This window comes from Pangasianodon hypophthalmus, chromosome 11 (genome assembly GCF_027358585.1).
Source record: "Pangasianodon hypophthalmus isolate fPanHyp1 chromosome 11, fPanHyp1.pri, whole genome shotgun sequence".
In the NCBI taxonomy this organism is placed as follows: domain Eukaryota; kingdom Metazoa; phylum Chordata; class Actinopteri; order Siluriformes; family Pangasiidae; genus Pangasianodon; species Pangasianodon hypophthalmus.
This window is the reverse complement of record NC_069720.1, coordinates 3,954,110-3,974,563: the sequence shown is the minus strand read 5'-3', so window position 1 is coordinate 3,974,563 and position 20,454 is coordinate 3,954,110. Positions and strand designations below refer to the sequence as shown.

Sequence of the window (20,454 nt, the reverse complement as noted above, 5' to 3'; positions counted from 1 at the left end):
AGCTCTTTGCAGACCATGGCTTCAGAAGTCAGATGAAACCAAGAAGATGTGAAGAAAATCCTACAGAAACAGTTAATCTTTATTTGGGGTTAATCAGAATAATTGCATTGATGACAGCTGTATGATAATTACTTTTGAACATGAGATTGAATGTGATTGGTTCATTGTGAACACAGCCATATCCCCAATTATAAAAGGGTGTCCACACTTCTGCAACTAGGTTGTCGTAAGTTTTTTATTTTTCCTATTTTTCCCTAAAATGTTTCTGATTGTTTTTCACTTAATTTTTATATGTTGCAATTTCACATAAAAGGTGGAAAAAGTCCTGACATGATTTATCTTGGTTTCATTTTTTTACATCACAAAAACCTGCCATTTTAACAGGGGTGTGTAGACTTTTTATATCCACCGTATATCTGATCTATTTATAACAGATAATTTTAAACAAAATGTACACTATGTATTTATACTTACTATAGAAAATATATACTATGTACAGTACATGTGTTTTGACCTTGATTTTGATGCAGTAATTCTTACAACTGATCATATAACGTGATGAGATTCTGGCCTGAAAAATGAGCATATTTATATGTGATATGTAAGGAATAAAACACAATGATGCAGCCTGACATGAAGCGGAGTAACTCTTACCACCCCATGGTGGATTATTTTCCTATAACAGCACATCCTGAGGTGTTTTATTCCTCTTATACCACAGTAATCTGCCAATGCTTACAATTTTGAGATTAGTAATAAATGACGTCATGCGTTTTATCCATTTATAGTTACATTTAATGTGACGAGTTACTTCAAAATATCACTTACATTATAGCACCTATAAACAGCTGTTCCTTCACCAGCCTCTTTCTTGTCTGTCTTTTTATTAAAAAAAAATAAAAATAAATAAATAAATAATAATAATAATAATAATAATAATAATAATAATAATAATAATAAAACAACAACAACAACTCAGCTTGTCATGTTACCAAGAACCCAGAAAGCACAAAGCCCTCTGTTCTGAAGACTCTCCCATGTCTGAAAACCTACTGACACTGGAGACTCCTTCCATAAATGTAAATAAACGTGTCCTTACAGAAAACTTCATCATATCACAGATTATACATTTTTAGTCATAAAATAACAACTTTTTTTTTTTTTTTTTCCAGATTATGTGTAGTGCCAGCTATACAAGTCCCTGTGAATTAGTTGTTACTATGGAAACGATAATGTATTAGAAGAGCGCATTAATATGAAAACCTGTCCTTTGAATTACTATCAGAGCTGCTGTTATATATATTTTAAAAAAATTCATCAACACCTCCTGACCAATCACAATCCAGAATTCATGAGGTATAAAATAAAAACAAATGACAGTATCAGACTGGATTAATTGAATTTTTTTCCTGCGTATTTTCTTTAATGCCACAAAAACAAGAGGTAATGAATATTGTGACATTATTTACAACATTAATGCTGCCAGACAACATTTCTGACATAAAATTCAGTTCTTTTAAAACATTGCATGTTTTCAGTGCTTTTTGTTTGTTTGTTTGTTAGTTTGTTTGTTCCAGAAGCTTTTTGTATCATGCATTTATAAAATGTAGAAAATTACAAAGACCCCATTTCTTCAGGTGGGTCTGGATGGTAATTGAATTCCTCCTCACATCACACCTCATTAAGGTCGTGACGTTGACGAGCATCATCGACGTCATCACATCCAAATAGTCGGTGTTTAGGAAGTGACGCAGAGATTGAGCCGAAATCTCGCGCACACTGAGACAGACAGAGAGAGAGAGAGTGTGAGTGAGAGAGAGAGAGAGAGAGAGAGACGGCCATTTTTAGTGCTCATTGATTTGCTGTTTGTGGTTTGCAGTAAAACAGAAAGGAAAAGTGGCAGCGTTTACTTCCACTGGAAGTTTGTAAGGGGACAGTTTGGAGGCTGCATCCGGCTGGATTTGGGCCCCGAGCGTGAAGGATGTTCGTCCAAACGCCTGCACAGAGTCGCTGTTGACATCAGAGCCCCGGGGTTGATGTGCGTTTAACAGTCGCCCGAATGGAAATGGTGCCCAGCGAGGAAAACCAGCTCGTACCCAAAGAGGTGAGAGAAAAGTGGGCAGAGAAAAAGAAGGGACAGAGGGGGAGAGACAGAGAGGGAGAGAGCACGGCTTTTTCCACACTGACCTGCCAGGAAATCAGCTTGTTTTTCAGTGACACTGCTGCGGATTTGCTTGCTTGTTAGCAAGAAGAAACACAAATGACGCGTTGTTACGCATCTGCGCTAGCTCAGCCTCTACGCATCGCTGTTTGTTAGCTTAGCAAGGGTGCATTACCATTAGCTAGCTAGCACTAGCTTCTGCGCCTTAGCCTGGTATTAGCAACAAATAATCGCTACGTTAAATATGTAACGTTCAGCAATGTTTCAGGAACATTTCTAATAACCAACTGTTCTCTCTCTCTCTCTCTCTCTCTCTCTCTCTCTCTGTGTGTGTATGTTGTTAGCTAGCTTGCTACACTTGGCAAACTAGCTAACAACTGTTTGCCTCCTTGTTTTTTTTTTTTTTTTTAGGTTTATAAAATGGACACAGACACAGACATACGTTAACAACATGATGTTTTAAATATTTTACCGACCCAAGTAGAACTTTAGTTAACTAACTTGTTAAATAACTAGTTTGCGAAATCCCTCTGTTTTATGCTACAATGCTAACCAAGCAACAAACAAACAAACATGCTAGCGCGAGAGCTAAGAGGAAAACTAGCTAGTTAGTTCTCTTCTGTTCTTCCCATGGACATGTTTGTGTTTACTAGCAGATAAAAATATCAGCTAAAGTTAGCAACAACTCTTATTTATCCTAATTGTGAGTTGTACAGTAAAAATATAAGGCCAGTTTGTGTGGTTGAACTTGACACTGATGTTGTTAGCTAAGTCTAGGAAGTTTTATACACACACACACACACACACACACACACACACATATATATATATAAGACTTTACTGGATGCTAACTAATTGAAAAGCGAGACTTGAGAGAATATAGTTTGCTTAAAAAGACTGTCTTGCTGTGGTTTTTATTTCTCTTGGTCCTAATCGTATCACCCTGAAGTAATAATTCGACTTCCTTCCATCGAGATTTCACATTTTATTCATGCGAATGTATTTACCAAATGTGTTTTAGTCAAATTTCCCATGACGTCTCTCTTGTGAGCTTCCTGCACCAGAGAATGCAGGATGTCCTGACAACACATCATCATCTCCTGCTTCTCCTTCTTCCAAGCTTCATCCGTCAAGTTTCTGGGAGTCTGTACCCACTGTAGCCTCACATTCCTGTTCTTGGCTGATCCGAGTGGAATCTCGTGGAAATCTGCCTCATGGTTAACCATGTTGTCTCTTCTGAGATGCTTTTCTGCTCAGCATGGTTGTAAAGAGTGGTTAATTGAGTTACCGAAGCCTTCCTGTGAGCTCAAACCAGTCTGGTGATTCTCCTCTGACCGCTCTCATCGACAAGGCGTTTCTGCAAGCAGATCTACCACTCAGTGGATTTATTATTTATTTTTTGCACCATTCTGTGTAAATACTAGAGACTGTTGTTGTTGGTGAAAGTTCCAGATGATGAGCAATTTTCTGAAATACTCAATCCAGCCCATCTGGCACCAACAGCTATGCCATTGTTGAAGTTACTTTGGTTTCGGTGGGAGACGATAGGAAAAATGCACTTCATGGAGTGTCTTGATACTGAATAAAAAGCATGACACTTATTTTTCCCACGTGATTATAATGAAATCTTTACCCACGTATCAATTCAGCCAGGGTATATGTTCCCTGGGGTTATTTCTTCTGGCTATTTTGAAGAAGATAAAATACAAATTACTCTTTCAAGGCACGTGTAGTCTATAAGAGCATAACTGATATCTTATATTGGTGATGAGTCTAAACTAAAATCCCAGAAATTCTCCAGTAATAATTGTTACCCCACCTCCGTATGAGAAACTAAGACAATCCAAATCACATTTTCTTATAAGCTGAACGAAAGAGCGACTGACACTTGACAGATACTTGCCACTGCATCATCGCTACTTTATATTGTATGATTTTCTGCTGGTTTTGCTGACGGAGACAAAATCGTACGTCGTAAACAAATTCTTTGACCCCGAGTAGAGATTGGTGATCATAAAACACATTGTGACTGTTCCACTTCAAGGTTCCACGTGTTCTGAGATGCTTTTCCGCTCACCATGGTTGTAAAGAGTGGTTATGTATTTATTTCTTTATTTATATAATTTATTTAAATGTATGTGTGACTGCTGCTACCTCTCTCGTCTAAAAGACACCAGTAGGAGGACAGTATGGGATGAAACTATCAGGACAGCTGCAAATACAGATGCATATATGAAAAGGGATGCAACACAGAAAGAAATAGTGGTTGAATTACAGCTTCTTGTATGTTTATTATATAAATCAGCTTCAAACTCCTTCTCTTTTCTAGGCATACTCACTACTGTTGTACTAAGAGCTTGTTTCTCGTGCTGATTGATGAGAGAAGGAAGAACGCAATCTTTTTTTTTTTTTTTTCCTCTTTTTCTTTTTCAATCACAGTTCTGGTGTTAGATTATACGATGAAGATCCTCTGACATACAGAACACGCATTCTGTCATGCAGCCTGTTATGGATTTCAGCCAGGATTTTCTCGGGGTCATCTCAAGATGATGTGACAAGCAATAATCTTACAAGACTGGTGAAATTGCACAGTCTACCACCAGCTTAAGTTAGCATTAACGTTTCCTGGAATGGCATGATTTATTTTCTTCCTCATGCATTAGATTAGAGTAAAACCACTCAGCAGCCAGCACCTTAAATCTGCAGGTGTAAGGTTTCCATAAACCACGTTTGATAATTCACCAGGTTAAATAAGAGAGGCTTTTTTTAGTTTAGTGAGTGTAAGATTTCAGTCGATTTGTCTGTAGCTTTCTGAGTGACTGCGTCGAAGTCAAGCTATACTCAAAGGCTGTAGTCAGACAGAGACTTGTTTCTAGCTCCAGGGCCGCTGTGTACCCTTCTAAGAGGATAAAATCGATCTTTTCTCTAGATTATGACCTTGTGCATGTGACTGCGAACAGTTCATTTCTAAACTGCTCTAAAACATTTTTTTTTTCAGATGTCGTGGAGCGGTTTAGAAATGAACGTCCGTTTGGTCCCACAAACCTCTACAAAAATTAACAACAAATAATCAAATATGGATGACAGAATGAAACCTTATACATCTTTGAAAGCCAAGGGATTTATACCAGCCCTCCTGCTCGTAATGACCCTCTTGAACTTACTTTCACCTAAAACACGCTGATCTGTCCCTTCTCCATTTCTCAATAAATGATCTAATTTTACTTCGCCTCACACTTCGCGTCCACCCTTCCTCTTTAAGGCGTGCAGAGGAAACCTGGACCCAAGCCCAGCGTCCCTCTCTAAATTCATATTTAGTTATTGAGAGTGACTGAAATAGTGTATACTTAGGGTCATAAACAGGTTAGGAGCAGCCTGTGTACTCATTCTGTGGGCGTCTGAAAAGCCACCTGTTAGCAGCATTGTAGTAGTTTGTTAGTGCTGAACGGTGAGTCAGCATCGTGGGTGCGAATTATTTTACCGATTACTAAAATCCTCAGCTTTACAGAATGGTAATTGTGAAGCAGTGATTTGGAGAGAAGCTGTATGCTTTATTATTTCGCATGTATTTTTTGGCTGTGCTCTGAAAATCAGTCTACGAATGGTTTTATTGGGCCTCTTTAACAACCATTTAGTAAAATTGTCTGTAAATGTTTGTGTAAGCCAAAACAGACAAAAAAAAATTCTGCCGAATTTACAAAAGGTTCGGAAATGCTGGTTTTCTTTGTGTTCGCATTGCGTATGTTGATGAATGCCAATCACCCGTAAATTGCCATGCACGTACATGGCACAGCCGATTTGCACATGGTGATGCCCACAAAACTCCATAAAAGGCAAAGCCCACGCAACTGAAATGACAAGCGAAAGGTGAAAATAGACTTTCTCAGAGGTAAAAGTGTGAAAGTTCTTTTGACTTGCATCTATGCCAAGAAAAATATCATTTAACAGAAACTGAAAAGGCCAAAATCTGGAGACAAATTACATTAAGGTGAATTAGATGTGAATTTAGAGAGGTGAAAGGAAAACGGTTCGACATGAAATTGGAGAAAAATATTTATCTGCTCTTCCAAGGTGAATGTGGACATCAAGTACATCAGACAGAGAAACTGCTATGTTCATAAAGTGTCTTGGTGACTCTCGGACCGAGATCTCGCGCCCTCCCCGATGCCATGTTAGAGAAGCAGAAGGACATGGGTCTGCAGGAAGCGAATGTTCCTCGGCGCAGTAGGGAGCATCCGACACATTGCAGCTTGAGACATTCCCGACCGGTCACTTATCTGCGCCTCCAACGACGTGTTGAACAGCATTAACAGAAGATGCTGTGGCAAACAGAACTGACTTGCACGCCACCCGAGCACGTCCTCCTTTTTCACAGCAGCATTCTTCATTGAGTGGCTGGCCTTATTTCTTCTTAATTTATGGATTTATGTAGGCTTGCTTTCTTTATTTTTTTTGATAGTTCTTCAGTCAATCCCATTAGAATGAAACTGTGGTTTTCACAGTATTTAAACCTGGTAGTGAAATCCATATATACAAAAAATGTGCAGTAACTCATCGCTATTTATATGATTAGAAGCTGATCACTCGAGGTTTTCTTACGCGTACATTTACACACACTCAGCATGAGTAGGACATGAACGATTTTCTGAATTTACTGGATATTCATGAATACCAAATTTCTTGTGAAAACTCTGAGCAATTTAAGAATAAATCCGTGTGTATCCAGCTTAATAAAAGAGATCCATTGTGAGTATCAGTGAAATTCACTTGTTGAGTAGATGAATGGTATGTTTGACTACTTTAGTTGGACAGATTGCTAGTTTTTTTCACTGTTGCTACATGGAGAGGTTGTTATGATGCTCACCAGTGTGTTTTTGTTTAGTTATGTATTTATTTTATACTTATCCAACAACTAAAGGAAGAAAACCTCTATTTTTTTGACTCGTAAAGAAACTTTTTTAAAATTTGATGTGATTATTTAAATGCAACAAGCACCAATTGGTTCATATACTTCTCAGTCATGTTGCATGCACTGCTTTTTTCTGAATCCTGCCCCCTGCTGCGTTACGCACAAACACCAAAGATGTCTCCCAGTGACCTCAGCGTGGCACACACCCGCTAACTTTTCACGGGATTAACAATAATAGAGCGTCAACTTACAAATTAACACCAGAATCGCTAAACACTCGGTAAATAAGGTCAATTATTTCAGTTTAAACACATGAAATGTTGTTCACAGTGGAATTTTCCTTTAAAGGAAGGAAAGAAGAGTAGGCTAAGTGTAGTAAGGAATCTTATTGTACAGGTAATGGTTGTAGCGTAGAGCTGGGTGTGGTTCAGCGTGTCACCCCGCATGCTATACACACACACTCCGTTTTTGCTTCAGAGAGCCTTTTGATTTTGTTTTTCCGATTATGTTCAAAGGGATTTGGGAAATGCTAACCAGGATCCGAGAGGCCCCATGGCTCTGTCTGTGTGCCTTTGGCTGCATGCCAGCAGGGAATGTTTCTTCAGTGCTGCTTTTGAAGTCCCACCGTTTGTTCAAGCTATGATGACCTACATCTGACCTTATCGATATAGTATCTACACTACATTCTCAATTTTTTTTTCTTGATCTTACACCATGATCATGTTGTACAGGTCCCAGGGAATGTCCGGTTTGGCAGGTCCTAGGATATGTCATAACATATCACTTAGAGATATCATCAGCGTTTTCAAATACCTCTTAATCTGATAATTATAGTGTTGCATGTGTTGACATCGATGAGGCTTTTAGAGTAGCTTCTAGCATTTTTTTTTTTTTTTCTTGCACATGGTTTCCCCAAAGCATAAAGAGATAAGAAAAGCTCCGACTCAAAAGTTCACTGTCTAGGTGACACTTTTTTTTTTTTAAAAAAAACCATTTTATTTTACACACAGTAGATTGCTTCTGTCTCCTGTTCCAGATGTTTTTTCACTGTTTTTTTTCTTTTCTGTGCTTTGCTAGCAGGGTATGTTTTGGAGTTGCAGGCAGAGTATTTTGGAGGAGATGAAGAAGAGGTTCTCGCAGGTAGCTCTAGCATGAGCAATTCCGGGTGTCTTAACAGCATGGAGGTTGTGGTTTTTTTTGTTTTTTGTTTTTTTAATTAAGTAAAGATGTGCTAACTGTAAACTAATGAGTGAGAATAAAAGTTAAGATGAGGCCTAACCCTATAACCCACAGTTTTTAAAAATGATTCTATGGCGTATACTCAGACTACTATCAGTTTTTATAGATATTGTTTCTTTGTTATAATTCAGCTTTTAAAAATGAAAATCCATGAGTTTCTTATGGGAATTGTGTGTTAACCTTCACTCACTGCTGCATGAGTTTTACTGTAGAGATAAACAAAATAAACAATTGCCTGGTTTGTTAAAACACTGCTGAGTCAGCGGGAGGTGTAGTGTATCTCAAATGGTACAGGCTGTTGTGGAGATTAGTCAAGCCCTTCAACATGCTCCCTCCCTGACTTCCTGTTTCAAAACACTTCAACATACGGAATCAACTCACGGCTCTCAAGCCACTTGAATTTCCTAATATAAGTAAGGAATAGAGCCTGACACAAAATGCAGTTGATTATTTTCCTATAACTGCACGTCCTCATTACAGTTTTTTGTAAATGATTGCTATTTTTAATTTATTAGTGACAGACATGTCGCACTTTTTACCCATTCATAGTCACATGTAACATTCTCTCACCACTTTTTTTTTCTCCCTTGAGGTTAAGAAGACCAAAAAAAAAATTGCGGCTTTTCTTGCAAAGTCTTCTGTCACACAAAACTTTTCCATTACAGAAAATTACTGACTGTTACAAAATACTGACAGCGGAGACTCCTTCCTTAAATGTTAAATAAATTAGAGTATGTGGAGCGTCTACCGTAATCCGCCAACTTTGTCCACACCTCCATGTTCTAAAAGAAGCTGAAAACAACTTAAAAGTTATTTCTGGTGCGACATCCCTCCATAATCATTGCCCCCACTCCCTCCCCTTCTCTCCCAGACAGCCGGTTTCACATGCGTCGTTCTTGGAAGGCCCAGCACTTCGCTTGTAGTAACATGAGCAAATTGGCAGAGGAGAGCAGTCTGGGGAGGCATTGTGTGAGAAGGAGGCGGCTCTGGCCTTGTAAACAGAGTTTGTGATCTCCACTCTGCCGTCATCGAGCAGATATTACACTCTTAACTGCATGTTCGGTGATCAAAACTCGTAGCTGTTTAAGCAATATTGTTCTTATTATAGCAGTGGTAGTATGAGATGGTGGTAGCAGGATCAGACATTGTGAAGTTTACTGAACACCACACTCTCTTGTGCATGTTTTTGCTGTGTGGCTGCTGTTCTTCAGGTTTTAGTAGAAAGCTCAGTGTTAAGGAACTGAACTGCTAACCTGCTCCCAGTTTGCTTTAAGCTGTGCTTGCTTGGAGATTAATGTAACCAGGGCTACTGTAAGTCATATCTCTACCGAGTTGTGTAATCACTGTTGTTCCACTTTCAACTGCATGGCATTGTGCAGTCCTCCTTGACATGTTATGGCTGAATCCAGGGAAATTGCTCAGTTGCAACTCACCAAAATGATGCTTATCGCCATACTGCATAGCAGCATGCTCGTTGTGGATAACAGGATAATCCAGTTCAGGTAAACGTGAGGAAAATAACTGGTTAAACTGGATGGGGGTGGAGGCTGATGCAGACTTCAACGTGGGCAAAGACCACGTTTTGTTTACTTTGCTTTAACTTGCTTTACCTTTCCCTTGTGTTTACGCACATAGCAATAGTAATAGCAAATTGCTATAAACGATGGAGCAAAAAAATGCTTTTTTAAGTTAAACACAAATTGTCAGCATACTAATAAATTAAAGAGTACAAATTATTTTTATTAACTTTATGCCATGGCTCTTTTGCTTTAATTTAACTTCTTCACTTGCGAGTGAGCGAAGTGTAAGTGTTCGTGTCTCAGTGCTCGCCGAACTGAAGTGCTCTCAAATGCAACAGTTTGCACGCTCACTTCACTGCTCTGCGCTTAAGTGTGTGCACAGTTCACGGCACCTTGCGCTCATTATTACTGATGACCCTCGCTGATTCTCAGGTCAGCCGCCTTCACACACTCACACGTGAAGATACGCCACAGCATGAGCTGTACACTATTGTTATTTATTTTTTAAATATGTTGTTTGCTTTAATGTAACCTCACCTACTTAAGACCAATGGATGCTTTTTTTTTGTATAGGCTTGGAATGATATCTGCTGCACATTTGGGAGCTGTTACTGTGGTAACTTGGCTAACTGTTACCTGGCACAGCTCCACATGGTGGTGTCTTGCTTTGGAGTAGCTATGCCTGAAGAGTTGACGCAAACATGCATTGAGTCTTCTGTGTGTTCTGTGTGGTGCAGATAGAGAACGCCGCCGAGGAACCCCGAGTGCTGTGCATTGTCCAGGACACCACCAACGCCAAGACCGTCAACGAGAGGCTGACGCTCAACCTCCCAGCTTCCACCACCCTCTCCAAGCTTTACGAAGACGTCGCTCACAAAGCCGGCTACGTGAATGGCACCTTTGAGCTGGCATGGGCCAACGTGGTGGATTTGGTAAGCATCTTCTCCTCTCTTCTTTCTTTTTCATCTGTAACCTAATATATCTTGCAGCATGAATTAGTGATTAGGCATGTGTTGTTAACTGGTTATATAATGTAATATTCAACACAGTGCTACTGGGGACTTTAAAATCCATTACTCTGTAGTGTCCCGAGTAGGCAGCATATAGCCTTCAAATTCCTTTAGATTATAGTAATATTATTTTTGTATAATAGTAGTTTGGCCAGTCACGGACAGCCTTAGTATTCTTCATCTGGGCTGAGATGCTAATCCTGCAGCTGACCCAGAGCACAGGTGCCTGGGTTGGCGTCGGATCTCTGAGTAGGTCACTGGATTAAACCCTGTATTTGTGCCAACAGCAACTTTAAATAGCTATGTAATGCAGCATCCAAAGTTTTTCCAAACTTGCTCTGTCATGGTACAGCTGTCCTCCATTTGGCTACATAAAACAGAAAATAATATGCATTTCCAGTCACTTTCTTTTTCTCTAATGCAAAAAGGCTCAGTGCAGGATCTGGCAGAGATGTAGTAAGCTAATCCTTAAACAAAGAGGTCTGTGAATGCACAGTGGGATATTGGAGCATTGAATATTAAATATTTTTCAGGTAAATTAGTCATTAATCTGTGAACAGTGAAGCCCAAACATATATTAAAAAAAAAAAAAAAAAAAGACGCAGAATGTCTAGTTATCCAGTCACACTAAAATCCTTGTTGTAACCAAGTTGTGGAGCTTGTAGTCTAATACATATGCGTTTTGTTTTGTTTTGTTTTTTTCTTTTTTTTTTTTTTTTTTTTTGTAAATGTGTTATGTGCATCAACTCCAGAATTATTAGCACCCTTGAAGAGAATGGACAAAAATTGTAGACCTTAAATGGAGTCATAAATATATGCGTTGTTATGAGTCACATTGAGTGCGTTAATAATTCAGTCATTATCTGATGTCAGTTACCGTATTATTCAAGCGGTCATATAAACGGCGTACAACGTTAATCTGCTATCTTAAAAAGCTTGCTTCAGTTGTGCTTTCATCCGTCTAGATAGAAATGTGTAACCTGCTAGATTAAAAGTGCATTTTACGTGTAGCAATATTCAGTAAGTAAAATGACTTTACTACTTAGTACTGAAGCACCAAAGTGAAATTTCTTGGCTGAAATCAGAAAAACAGCTGAAACTGAAAACAGTGTTCTAGGCTGAAAACCAAAGACTGAATTAAAAAAAATAAATAAATACATTTGTTCTATCAGATAAATAGTAATATAGACAACTGTTATCCATTTGGAAATCATTAACTGATAGATAATTTAAAAAAAAAAGGTGCATAGTTCCATAATTATGTTGCACATGGTGCATAAGAGCATAATTCCCAGGATGCCATTCGTTTATGTGGAGTGTTAAACCTGTAGTGGAAATCCTTGGGTGAAACAGATACCTCCTGTTGGTACTTCATACATTTTTCCTAAAGCTACATCATCCTTCTTTTCTGCTTCTCTTTTTCTGTCTCTGTCTCCACAGGCTCCTCTGGACCAGGCCAGTGAGGTGTCTCTGGTGGAGTCTGGGTTCGAGCCAGGGAAGAGGAACTTCCTGCAACTCACTGACAAGGACGGCGAGCAGCCTCAGATAGCTTCTGTGAGTGGCCAGCTGGGCAGAGAGACAGAGCTAGAAATGCACAGTTATCAGTGTGTAATTAGCATGCTTCACTGGTGCCTGGGCCAATAAGTGGGTTATCTCCTCCAGCAGCTGTTTCTTAATCGGCAAACGCTAACAGCCGTGCAGCATTTCATCCCTCTGACTAGCAAAGGGTAAAGACAAAACAGCCATTTCTGTGACCAGCAAGCATCAGGCAAGATTTAAATTTAAATGCAACATGGGAAGTTGTGTGTGTTCTGAGCCCAGATCTTTAGCCATCAAATGTTCAACAGCTGCTGTACAATAGCAGACCCTACATTTTGACGCCAGCTTCCTTTACCAGCCCTGTCACAGATAACACATTAACCCAGGGGTGGACAAATAAAATTCATTAGTTCGCCCACAGAGCAAATGAAAGCGCCAATGTGCTGTTTGGTTGCCGGGAAAACTAATTAAATAGACTCAAAAGAAGTTGCTGACGTAATTTAACCCCAAATTGTGACGTGCGCATTACAAGCTGGACTAGCATATTAGTGAGGTCTCGAGTTCCCAGGGAGAGAAAGATTCTGTGGAGCCGTAGTCCACGTCTTGACTGTGTTGACTTCAGCGAATCTTTGGCTAACATTTTGGCTATGAGCTATGCTGCTTTTGCATCACACATGAAGACACATCCAGGCTTAAATAGCATTTTTTCCACTTCATACACCAAAGGTATGTCCTTATTGAACATCAATGTTGATGTTTTTCTGAATTTACATTCATGTTTTTGGGTTTGCTGTTGTATTTTTAGTTTTGTTAATAACGATTTGCCACTAATGAGCCATCATGGATTCTTAAGCACGTATCGCACTAGTACGTCATGAACCACCTGGAGGGCAAAATGTTTAAATACAGTCGTGGGAAAAAGAAAGTACACCCTCCTGCAACTCTATGATTTTACTTATCAGGACCTAAAAAGCAACTGGGTGGTCCTCACCAACGTCTATAAACAAACAAATAACCTCAGAAAAACAGCAAAAAACACAACAGATTTCAGTATGTATGCATTTTTTCCCAAAAGTAAACTAACATTCAGAAACCAGGTGGGGAAGAACAATAAGTACACCTTATAATTCAGTAATATGTAGTAGCACCTTTAGCAACAATAACATGAAGTAAATGTATTCTGTAGGAGTTTATCAGTCTCTAACATCGCTTTGGAAAAATTTTGTCCCACTCTTCTTTACAACATTGCAATTTTTCACTGCAAACATTTAATGTGCTTACAGAGGCCTGTATGTCACATGATGTAGCTCTTGGGTTTTTCTTTATTTTCTGAGCATGAAACCGTCAGACCTGGCAACTATCTTAAAGAAATCCTTCTCACTGTAGAATTTCAGCTTTTTTGGAGATGGCCTTATAACCCTTCCTAGATTGATGAGCAGCAGCAATTGCTTCACTGAGGTCATGGCTGCTGATGTTTCTTTGTCTGGGTGTTTCTTTTTCTCATGACTGTAAGAGTGTAATGTTGTGGCATATCATATTGTTTTGTTTGATACAAGGCTCTCTATTTGATATGTCTGTGTACTGAACAATAGACTGCATAATAAAGTAGGTTATTTCTAATAAAATGCTGCTTATGTTACGTGAATGTTTAAACTTAGTCAAGCCTGCGCTCCCTCTTATGAAAAAAAGCTTCTTCAAATCAGGAGATGTTATAGGGGTTTAAAAAACCTTGCTTCCCCTGAGCACACTGCTTGTTTTCTTTTTCTTTTTCTTTTTCTTTTTTTTTTTTTTTTTTACAAGCCAGTAGCCTAGCATACTAGCTATTATTAGCTCAGAATTTGTTTCATTATATGCTGGTAAGAATCTGAATGGCTCATGCAGACATTGTCATTAAGTGACAGTACTGAATGTATTAATTAAGTGAAAATGGAAACCTTCAGGCAACGCTTATTTTTTACTATATCGATCTTGTAGAGACACCACCGTATCGAAATTGTATCCAATTTTAATTTTGTGCATCATTACACTTCTGGTAATCTGTCTGGTCTTAATGTGTAAGCGTGATTACATCTTTAATGTCAGTAAAACATTTTCCTCATCTTGTCTGGTCCCTTGAACGTGCTTTTTCTAGACCCTTATTGGAAACAGCAGCAAAGCACTATGCTGAAGTGTGAGTTGAACGTGTCCTGAGCAGCACTGTGAAGGAAGTTACAGCTAGCACAGATAGTGTGAGGAACATTTAGCTGTGGGACAGCTGCCCTGGAACACCTGCCCCCACACCCTGCTGCAGCTGTCTGTCACAGTGTGTCTAGGGAACAGTGTGTTGTTACACTGGCTGAGCTAAATCCTTACATTAAGTACAGTCTGCAGTTAGTTGCAACAATCCTCCCTTAGCATTAAATGTTAGTAAAAACATAGTAAAATCCCTCAGATTGTGTGATTGGTGTGTACAGGATGAGTCCGGCACGGCGGACAGCAGTGGGCTGGACGACAGCTCTCAGGATCGCTTCATCGGACCCTTGTCCCGCGATGGTACAGTGGGCTGTAGCAGTGACTACAGCAGCCCCAGCTACTCCTACTCCTCCATACTCAACAAGTCTGAGACAGGTAACCTCTTTTAGATTTTCTTATTTGAGTGTTCAGTTGCAGCAACCGTGACAGTGCTACTGGGAGAGGAGGTGGTATACGGGGTAGAAAAAAATGTTCATAAAAACCTAAAGGCATGCTGTCGGCACAGAGTCTGTCAGAGTCTAATTTGGCAATTCTGCATTTTTTAAAAAAATTTCTATTTCTGTTTTTTTTAATTTTCCATGTAGGATATGTGGGTTTGGTCAATCAGGCCATGACTTGCTACCTGAACAGTTTACTGCAGACCCTGTTCATGACGCCAGAGTTTAGAAATGCTCTATACAAGTAAGTGCTAAACATATCCTCATCCCCACAAGATCGAGAAAAGCAGCGAATGGGTATTAAATGGGTATTAAATCGATGTCTTATTTTCCTTTCAGCTGGGAGTTTGAGGAGTCTGAGGAAGATCCTATTACTAGTATCCCCTACCAGCTGCAGAGGCTGTTTGTGCTGCTGCAGACCAGCAAGAAACGAGCCATAGAGACCACGGACGTGACGCGCAGCTTCGGCTGGGACAGCAGTGAAGGTGAGCTCGTCTCATAGCTGCTCTACGCGGCTCACTTTCATGGAAGGAGCTGTCTTGTATTAATAACAACTTCATACTATCTACACTGTTTTCGAACACCCAGTGTTTTAGCATTTTTTGTAGAAATTCTCATTTCACGTACACTGTTACATACACTATATATTTATTTTGCACATTCTGTTATTTTAACAAAATCTTATGCTGCTGTAGATAGTAACTTCAACTTTATTCTTAATATTACTATATTTGCATTATATTAGACTAGTATTAGTGTATGATTTGTATCCCTGCTTAATAATAAATTTGCAGGGAGTTGTTTCTATAAATATATACCAAAGTCTCTATACAAATTTTATGGGAGGTCCTATATGACAGGATAAGCTAAAACCACAGTTATAAGTTTTTCTTTTTGTGCACGTTAAACAGTAAATGGGAGCTAATTGCATGCAGGAAGTGAAGTTGCGAGTGAGGAACTGAAGAAACATTGGACTCCATGTGCCATACAGTTGGTCTAAGAAATAATTCCAGTCATTTGTTTGGATTTACTGTGGTGTAACTGATTTGCATAGAATTGAGAATTTCAATGCAAATGTCACTTGTCACTGAAATTGAGTGTCACACACATTACACATACACATTACACATAAGTGTCACACACATTATATGGAAAATGAATGTCTGCCTGTCACTTTGTTGCTCGGTAGCGTGAAGGAAGCGTTAGCGTTAATACTAGCGCTGTCTATGAGTCTATAGGCTTACCTTTCCAATGATTATAATTCAAGTGCCTTTAATTATAGCATTTGCAGTAGAATCATTAGAGTGAGCAGTTAAGTTTAAAAAAAGATTTAACTTTCCTAATTTAATTGCTGGACTTTATAATCTTTTTTTAAAAACCATATCTGTGGAGATTATAGCAATTAAACTGTAATAAAACATAAACACTGGGAGGTTTAACATTTTTGACTAGCATTGTAGCCTATATAGTTAAGCCAGACTACTAGAGTGCTGTGAAAGTATTCTACATTGGTGTGTGTGTGTGTGTGTGTGTGTGTGTGTGTGCGCGCGCGCTTGTATGTTGTGCAGCCTGGCAACAGCACGACGTCCAGGAACTTTGCCGGGTCATGTTTGACGCTTTGGAGCAGAAGTGGAAACAGACGGAGCAGGTACGTGCTACAGCTCCTGCACCTTTATCTGACATGCCACTAATCTGCTAGGATCTGAACAAAGGACCCTGTGTAACAGAGTTAGTCTCAGAGTTAGTACTTTGTGACTTGGAAGATGTTTATATAAACTTGGTCTGGTGATCCATGCAGTGTTTGAAGACATGTCTGACTCGGTCACAGGGCTTTCACTGTTTACTTGTTCACTCAAGTGGACTGGAAGTAGCATGATAAATGGAGAGGTGAATGAATTATCACTGCTCGGGTTTAGGATGCTTTGTTTACGTTGCACTTATATTTGAGTGAGCATGTTTTTCTTGAAGTGATGTAGCAAAATTGGGGTTACTTTTATTAGTGGTTAGCCAAAGCGTTGTATGTAATTTTATGTACCTTGTGCTTCGGAATAATATTGAGTTATATTGAGGATTTTGAGTGTAAAATTGCATGTTTCAGTACTGAATAACTGTGTAATGACTCCTCAGGCTGACCTCATAAATCAGCTGTACCAGGGCAAACTGAAGGACTACGTGCGCTGTCTGGAGTGTGGCAATGAAAGCTGGAGGATCGACACGTACCTGGACATCCCGCTGGTCATCAGGCCTTTCGGAGCCAGTCAGGCTTTTGGCAGCGTGGTACGTCTCTGTCTTCATTTTCAACCTGTCAGTTGTTTGGAAGTTTACCATACATGTGCACAGTAAATCTCTCTCTCTCTCTTTTTTTTTTTTTTTTTTTAATTTTTTTTTAACCAATGTTTCTGATTTTTAGATTGCCACTAGGGCTAATCAAATGCAATTACAATTAACCTTAAATTCATTCATTTAAAAATAAATAAATAAATAAATTGCATACATTTAGTCACCTGCTGTAGGTGTTTCCTAAACATTTTGGCTCAATGACCCTTTTTCATGTTTTCATACTTTTTAAAACTAAATTTCCAATTAAATATGAAAATTGAACAAGTTATGTGACCAAATTTATAGGCAAATAGTTACATTTCCAACAAGGACATTATGTATTTGATCTTTTGTGTGGCTGAATCACAAGTAGCGTCCTGTTGGATATATAGTGCATTGCATAAGTCCTGCAACTGCATTGTGTCCTACACTATATAGCGAGCATATCTAAGAAAAAGAAGACAGGATTATCATTTTTATGTGCATCATAAAAAAAAAAGTGTAAAAAATTTAGCTAAATATCATTGATGATAAAAGGTTACTATAAATGAATAACAATTAATCCATTAATGTTTCTGATAAAATCATGAGGAGGCAATATCAAATTTTTTCACCTTCTGTGAATTATGTGATACAGAAGATTAGTGCTACCGCTGATGTTTACTTCTATAGCTAAACTGTATTCAAATGCACTCAATCCTTATTCAAATATTCAATCCTTTAAGTAATTAGACATCCATAAAAAGCCAGCACATTTAGTAACTGTAAATTTTCTCCTTGCACTCTGATGCATGTAACAGGAGGAAGCACTGCAGGCTTTCATCCAGCCTGAAACTTTGGATGGGCCCAACCAGTACTTCTGCGAGCGCTGCAAGAAGAAATGCGATGCACGCAAGGTGAGCAGGAGCAGAGCAGATTAGTGCAGACTGTTGTCCTTCTCTCTGTCTCTGTAGTACATTCTTACTGTATTGTTGCCTCTCTCTCTCTCTCTCTCTCTCTCTCTCTCTCCCTGTGTCCGATTCTTCAGGGTCTGCGGTTTCTGCACTTTCCCTACCTGCTGACATTGCAGCTGAAACGTTTTGACTTTGACTACACCACTATGCACCGAATCAAGCTCAACGACCGCATGACTTTCCCTGAGGAGCTTGACATGAGCCCCTTTATTGACCTTGAGGACGAGGTAAAAACCAGCTGTAACTACAGTGGTTTAATTGTTCTTTTTAAATTTTGCCTTCGATTGATTACTGAACAGTTAGACCTGATTGTGACTGATGACGGTGACTTATCTTGTTTCCTCTTTGATTTTTTCCACACATGCAAATTACAGAAATCCCCTCAGACAGAGAGCTGCACTGACAGTGGGGCGGAGAACGAAGGCAGTTGCCACAGCGACCAGATGAGCAACGACTTCTCCACGGATGATGGTGTGGATGAGGGCATCTGCCTGGACAGTACCAGCACCACTGAGAGGGTACTTAAGCCGAAGGTACCTCCATTCTTATCCCTGACATGCCTGCATCATAAATAATGTATAATTACAACAGTACATGTTACCATGAACATTAAATGTGATGATAAACAGATAAAATGTATGACTTCATTCATGAATACATTAAAAAGACTGACGGTACTTTTAGAATACTTCAGGACCTGCTGTTACAGGAAAATAACAGTAAAGGAGGATTATTTATTTTTCCCCAACATCCTACTTCCTTCCTTTGCAGAGCTCACTGACCTATGAGCTCTTTTCGGTAATGGTGCATTCTGGGAGCGCCGCAGGTGGACACTACTACGCCTGCATCAAGTCCTTCAGCGATGGCCAGTGGTACAGCTTCAACGACCAGCACGTCAGCAAGGTTCTTCAGCTTTCATATTTACACAAATTCATAATTTTCTTGCTTTTTTTTTTTTAAACATTAATTGATTTTCAGTTTAGTATCTGTAGTTTCAGTGCAATTATATAAAGATACTTTTTTTTTGCGATAGATCACACAGGACGACATCAGAAAGACGTATGGTGGTTCCTCAGGGAGCAGAGGCTATTACTCTAGTGCCTTTGCCAGGTAAATAAAACCTCACATCTTTTTGTTTTTTCGCACGTCTGCCTCTGGCTTCTGTTTTGACGGTGGGGCTTCAAAGGGAAAAGCCCATGCACACACAGTCCTCTCTTAAAACAGACATAATCACCATGAGCCTCAGCCATTAAACAACTACATGACGTCTCTCTGAGATGAATACAACAGACTCTTTATGTAAGCATGAACAAAGCCCCATTTACTGCTACCCCTTTATCATGCACTTGTGGTTTTTAAGATGGCGTAGAGTTGTCTAAGTAACGACATTCTTACATCACTGGTGTTTCTGACTGGAAATAATCCCCTAATTATGTTTTGTATTCTAACAGCTCCACAAACGCATACATGCTCATTTATAGACTGAAAGATTCCTCAAGGAATGCAAGTAAGAGAAGTTATGAAGTTGCTCTTGTACTTTTCAAATCTAATGGCTGTGAACCATTTTCTTTCTTTTCTTTTTTTTTTTCCTTTTTTTTTTTGCATTTAAAAATCAATAGTTCTATATTGTTGCAATGAATTTTAGGTTGCAGAATGATTTTGCTGGTTTGTGAATAAAAAGGTAAACTCTGTGTGCAGAGTACCTCGACGTGGAAGACTTCCCAGAGCACATAAAGCGTCTCGTTCAGAGAGAGCGTGAGACAGAGGAGCAGGAGAAGAGACAAAGAGAGATCGAACGCAATACCTGCAAGGTACTGCATGTACCTCTTCAACTTGACTGCATCCTCATGCACGGTTTCTCCATTCGAATGCTCATACCTCCATTTTCCCTAATTTATATAGATCAAGCTCTTCTGCATGCATCCTGTCAAGATGATGATGATGATGGAGAACAAGCTGGAGGTTCACAAGGACAAAACACTCCGAGAGGCCACAGAAATGGCATACAAGGTAAGCCTAGGCCACAATTATTAGTGACTGCTGTATGTAGACTGTTGTGCATAATGGCTGTTAGAAGTGTGTCATATGTTTACATGTATACATGTCGACCCAACTGTAGCATTAACTCTGAATGT

At 39.2% G+C, this 20,454-nt stretch overlaps 1 protein-coding gene across 4 annotated transcripts in view; it reads left to right on the top strand.

Annotated features, from left to right (window-relative positions):
- The first annotated feature begins 1,766 nt into the window (after nucleotides 1-1,766).
- usp47 (ubiquitin specific peptidase 47) overlaps nucleotides 1,767-20,454 on the top strand; it is a 30,426-nt gene continuing 11,738 nt past the window's right edge. The window contains exons 1-17 of one of the 4 annotated variants that reach the window (XM_026930436.3): nucleotides 1,767-2,104; nucleotides 8,151-8,210; nucleotides 10,567-10,761; nucleotides 12,280-12,393; nucleotides 14,832-14,985; nucleotides 15,195-15,291; nucleotides 15,387-15,532; nucleotides 16,616-16,695; nucleotides 17,175-17,324; nucleotides 18,167-18,262; nucleotides 18,394-18,546; nucleotides 18,694-18,852; nucleotides 19,091-19,222; nucleotides 19,353-19,429; nucleotides 19,771-19,826; nucleotides 20,018-20,130; nucleotides 20,222-20,329. In XM_026930436.3, the coding sequence (XP_026786237.1) occupies nucleotides 2,060-2,104; nucleotides 8,151-8,210; nucleotides 10,567-10,761; nucleotides 12,280-12,393; nucleotides 14,832-14,985; nucleotides 15,195-15,291; nucleotides 15,387-15,532; nucleotides 16,616-16,695; nucleotides 17,175-17,324; nucleotides 18,167-18,262; nucleotides 18,394-18,546; nucleotides 18,694-18,852; nucleotides 19,091-19,222; nucleotides 19,353-19,429; nucleotides 19,771-19,826; nucleotides 20,018-20,130; nucleotides 20,222-20,329 (1,935 nt within the window). In that variant the 5' untranslated portion in view covers nucleotides 1,767-2,059. Of the gene's footprint in view, nucleotides 2,105-8,147; nucleotides 8,255-10,566; nucleotides 10,762-12,279; nucleotides 12,394-14,831; nucleotides 14,986-15,194; nucleotides 15,292-15,386; nucleotides 15,533-16,615; nucleotides 16,696-17,174; nucleotides 17,325-18,166; nucleotides 18,263-18,393; nucleotides 18,547-18,693; nucleotides 18,853-19,090; nucleotides 19,223-19,352; nucleotides 19,430-19,770; nucleotides 19,827-20,017; nucleotides 20,131-20,221; nucleotides 20,330-20,454 lie in introns of those variants that run through there. The other 3 variants (XM_034308620.2, XM_026930435.3, XM_053238173.1) reach the window with 3 other exon arrangements.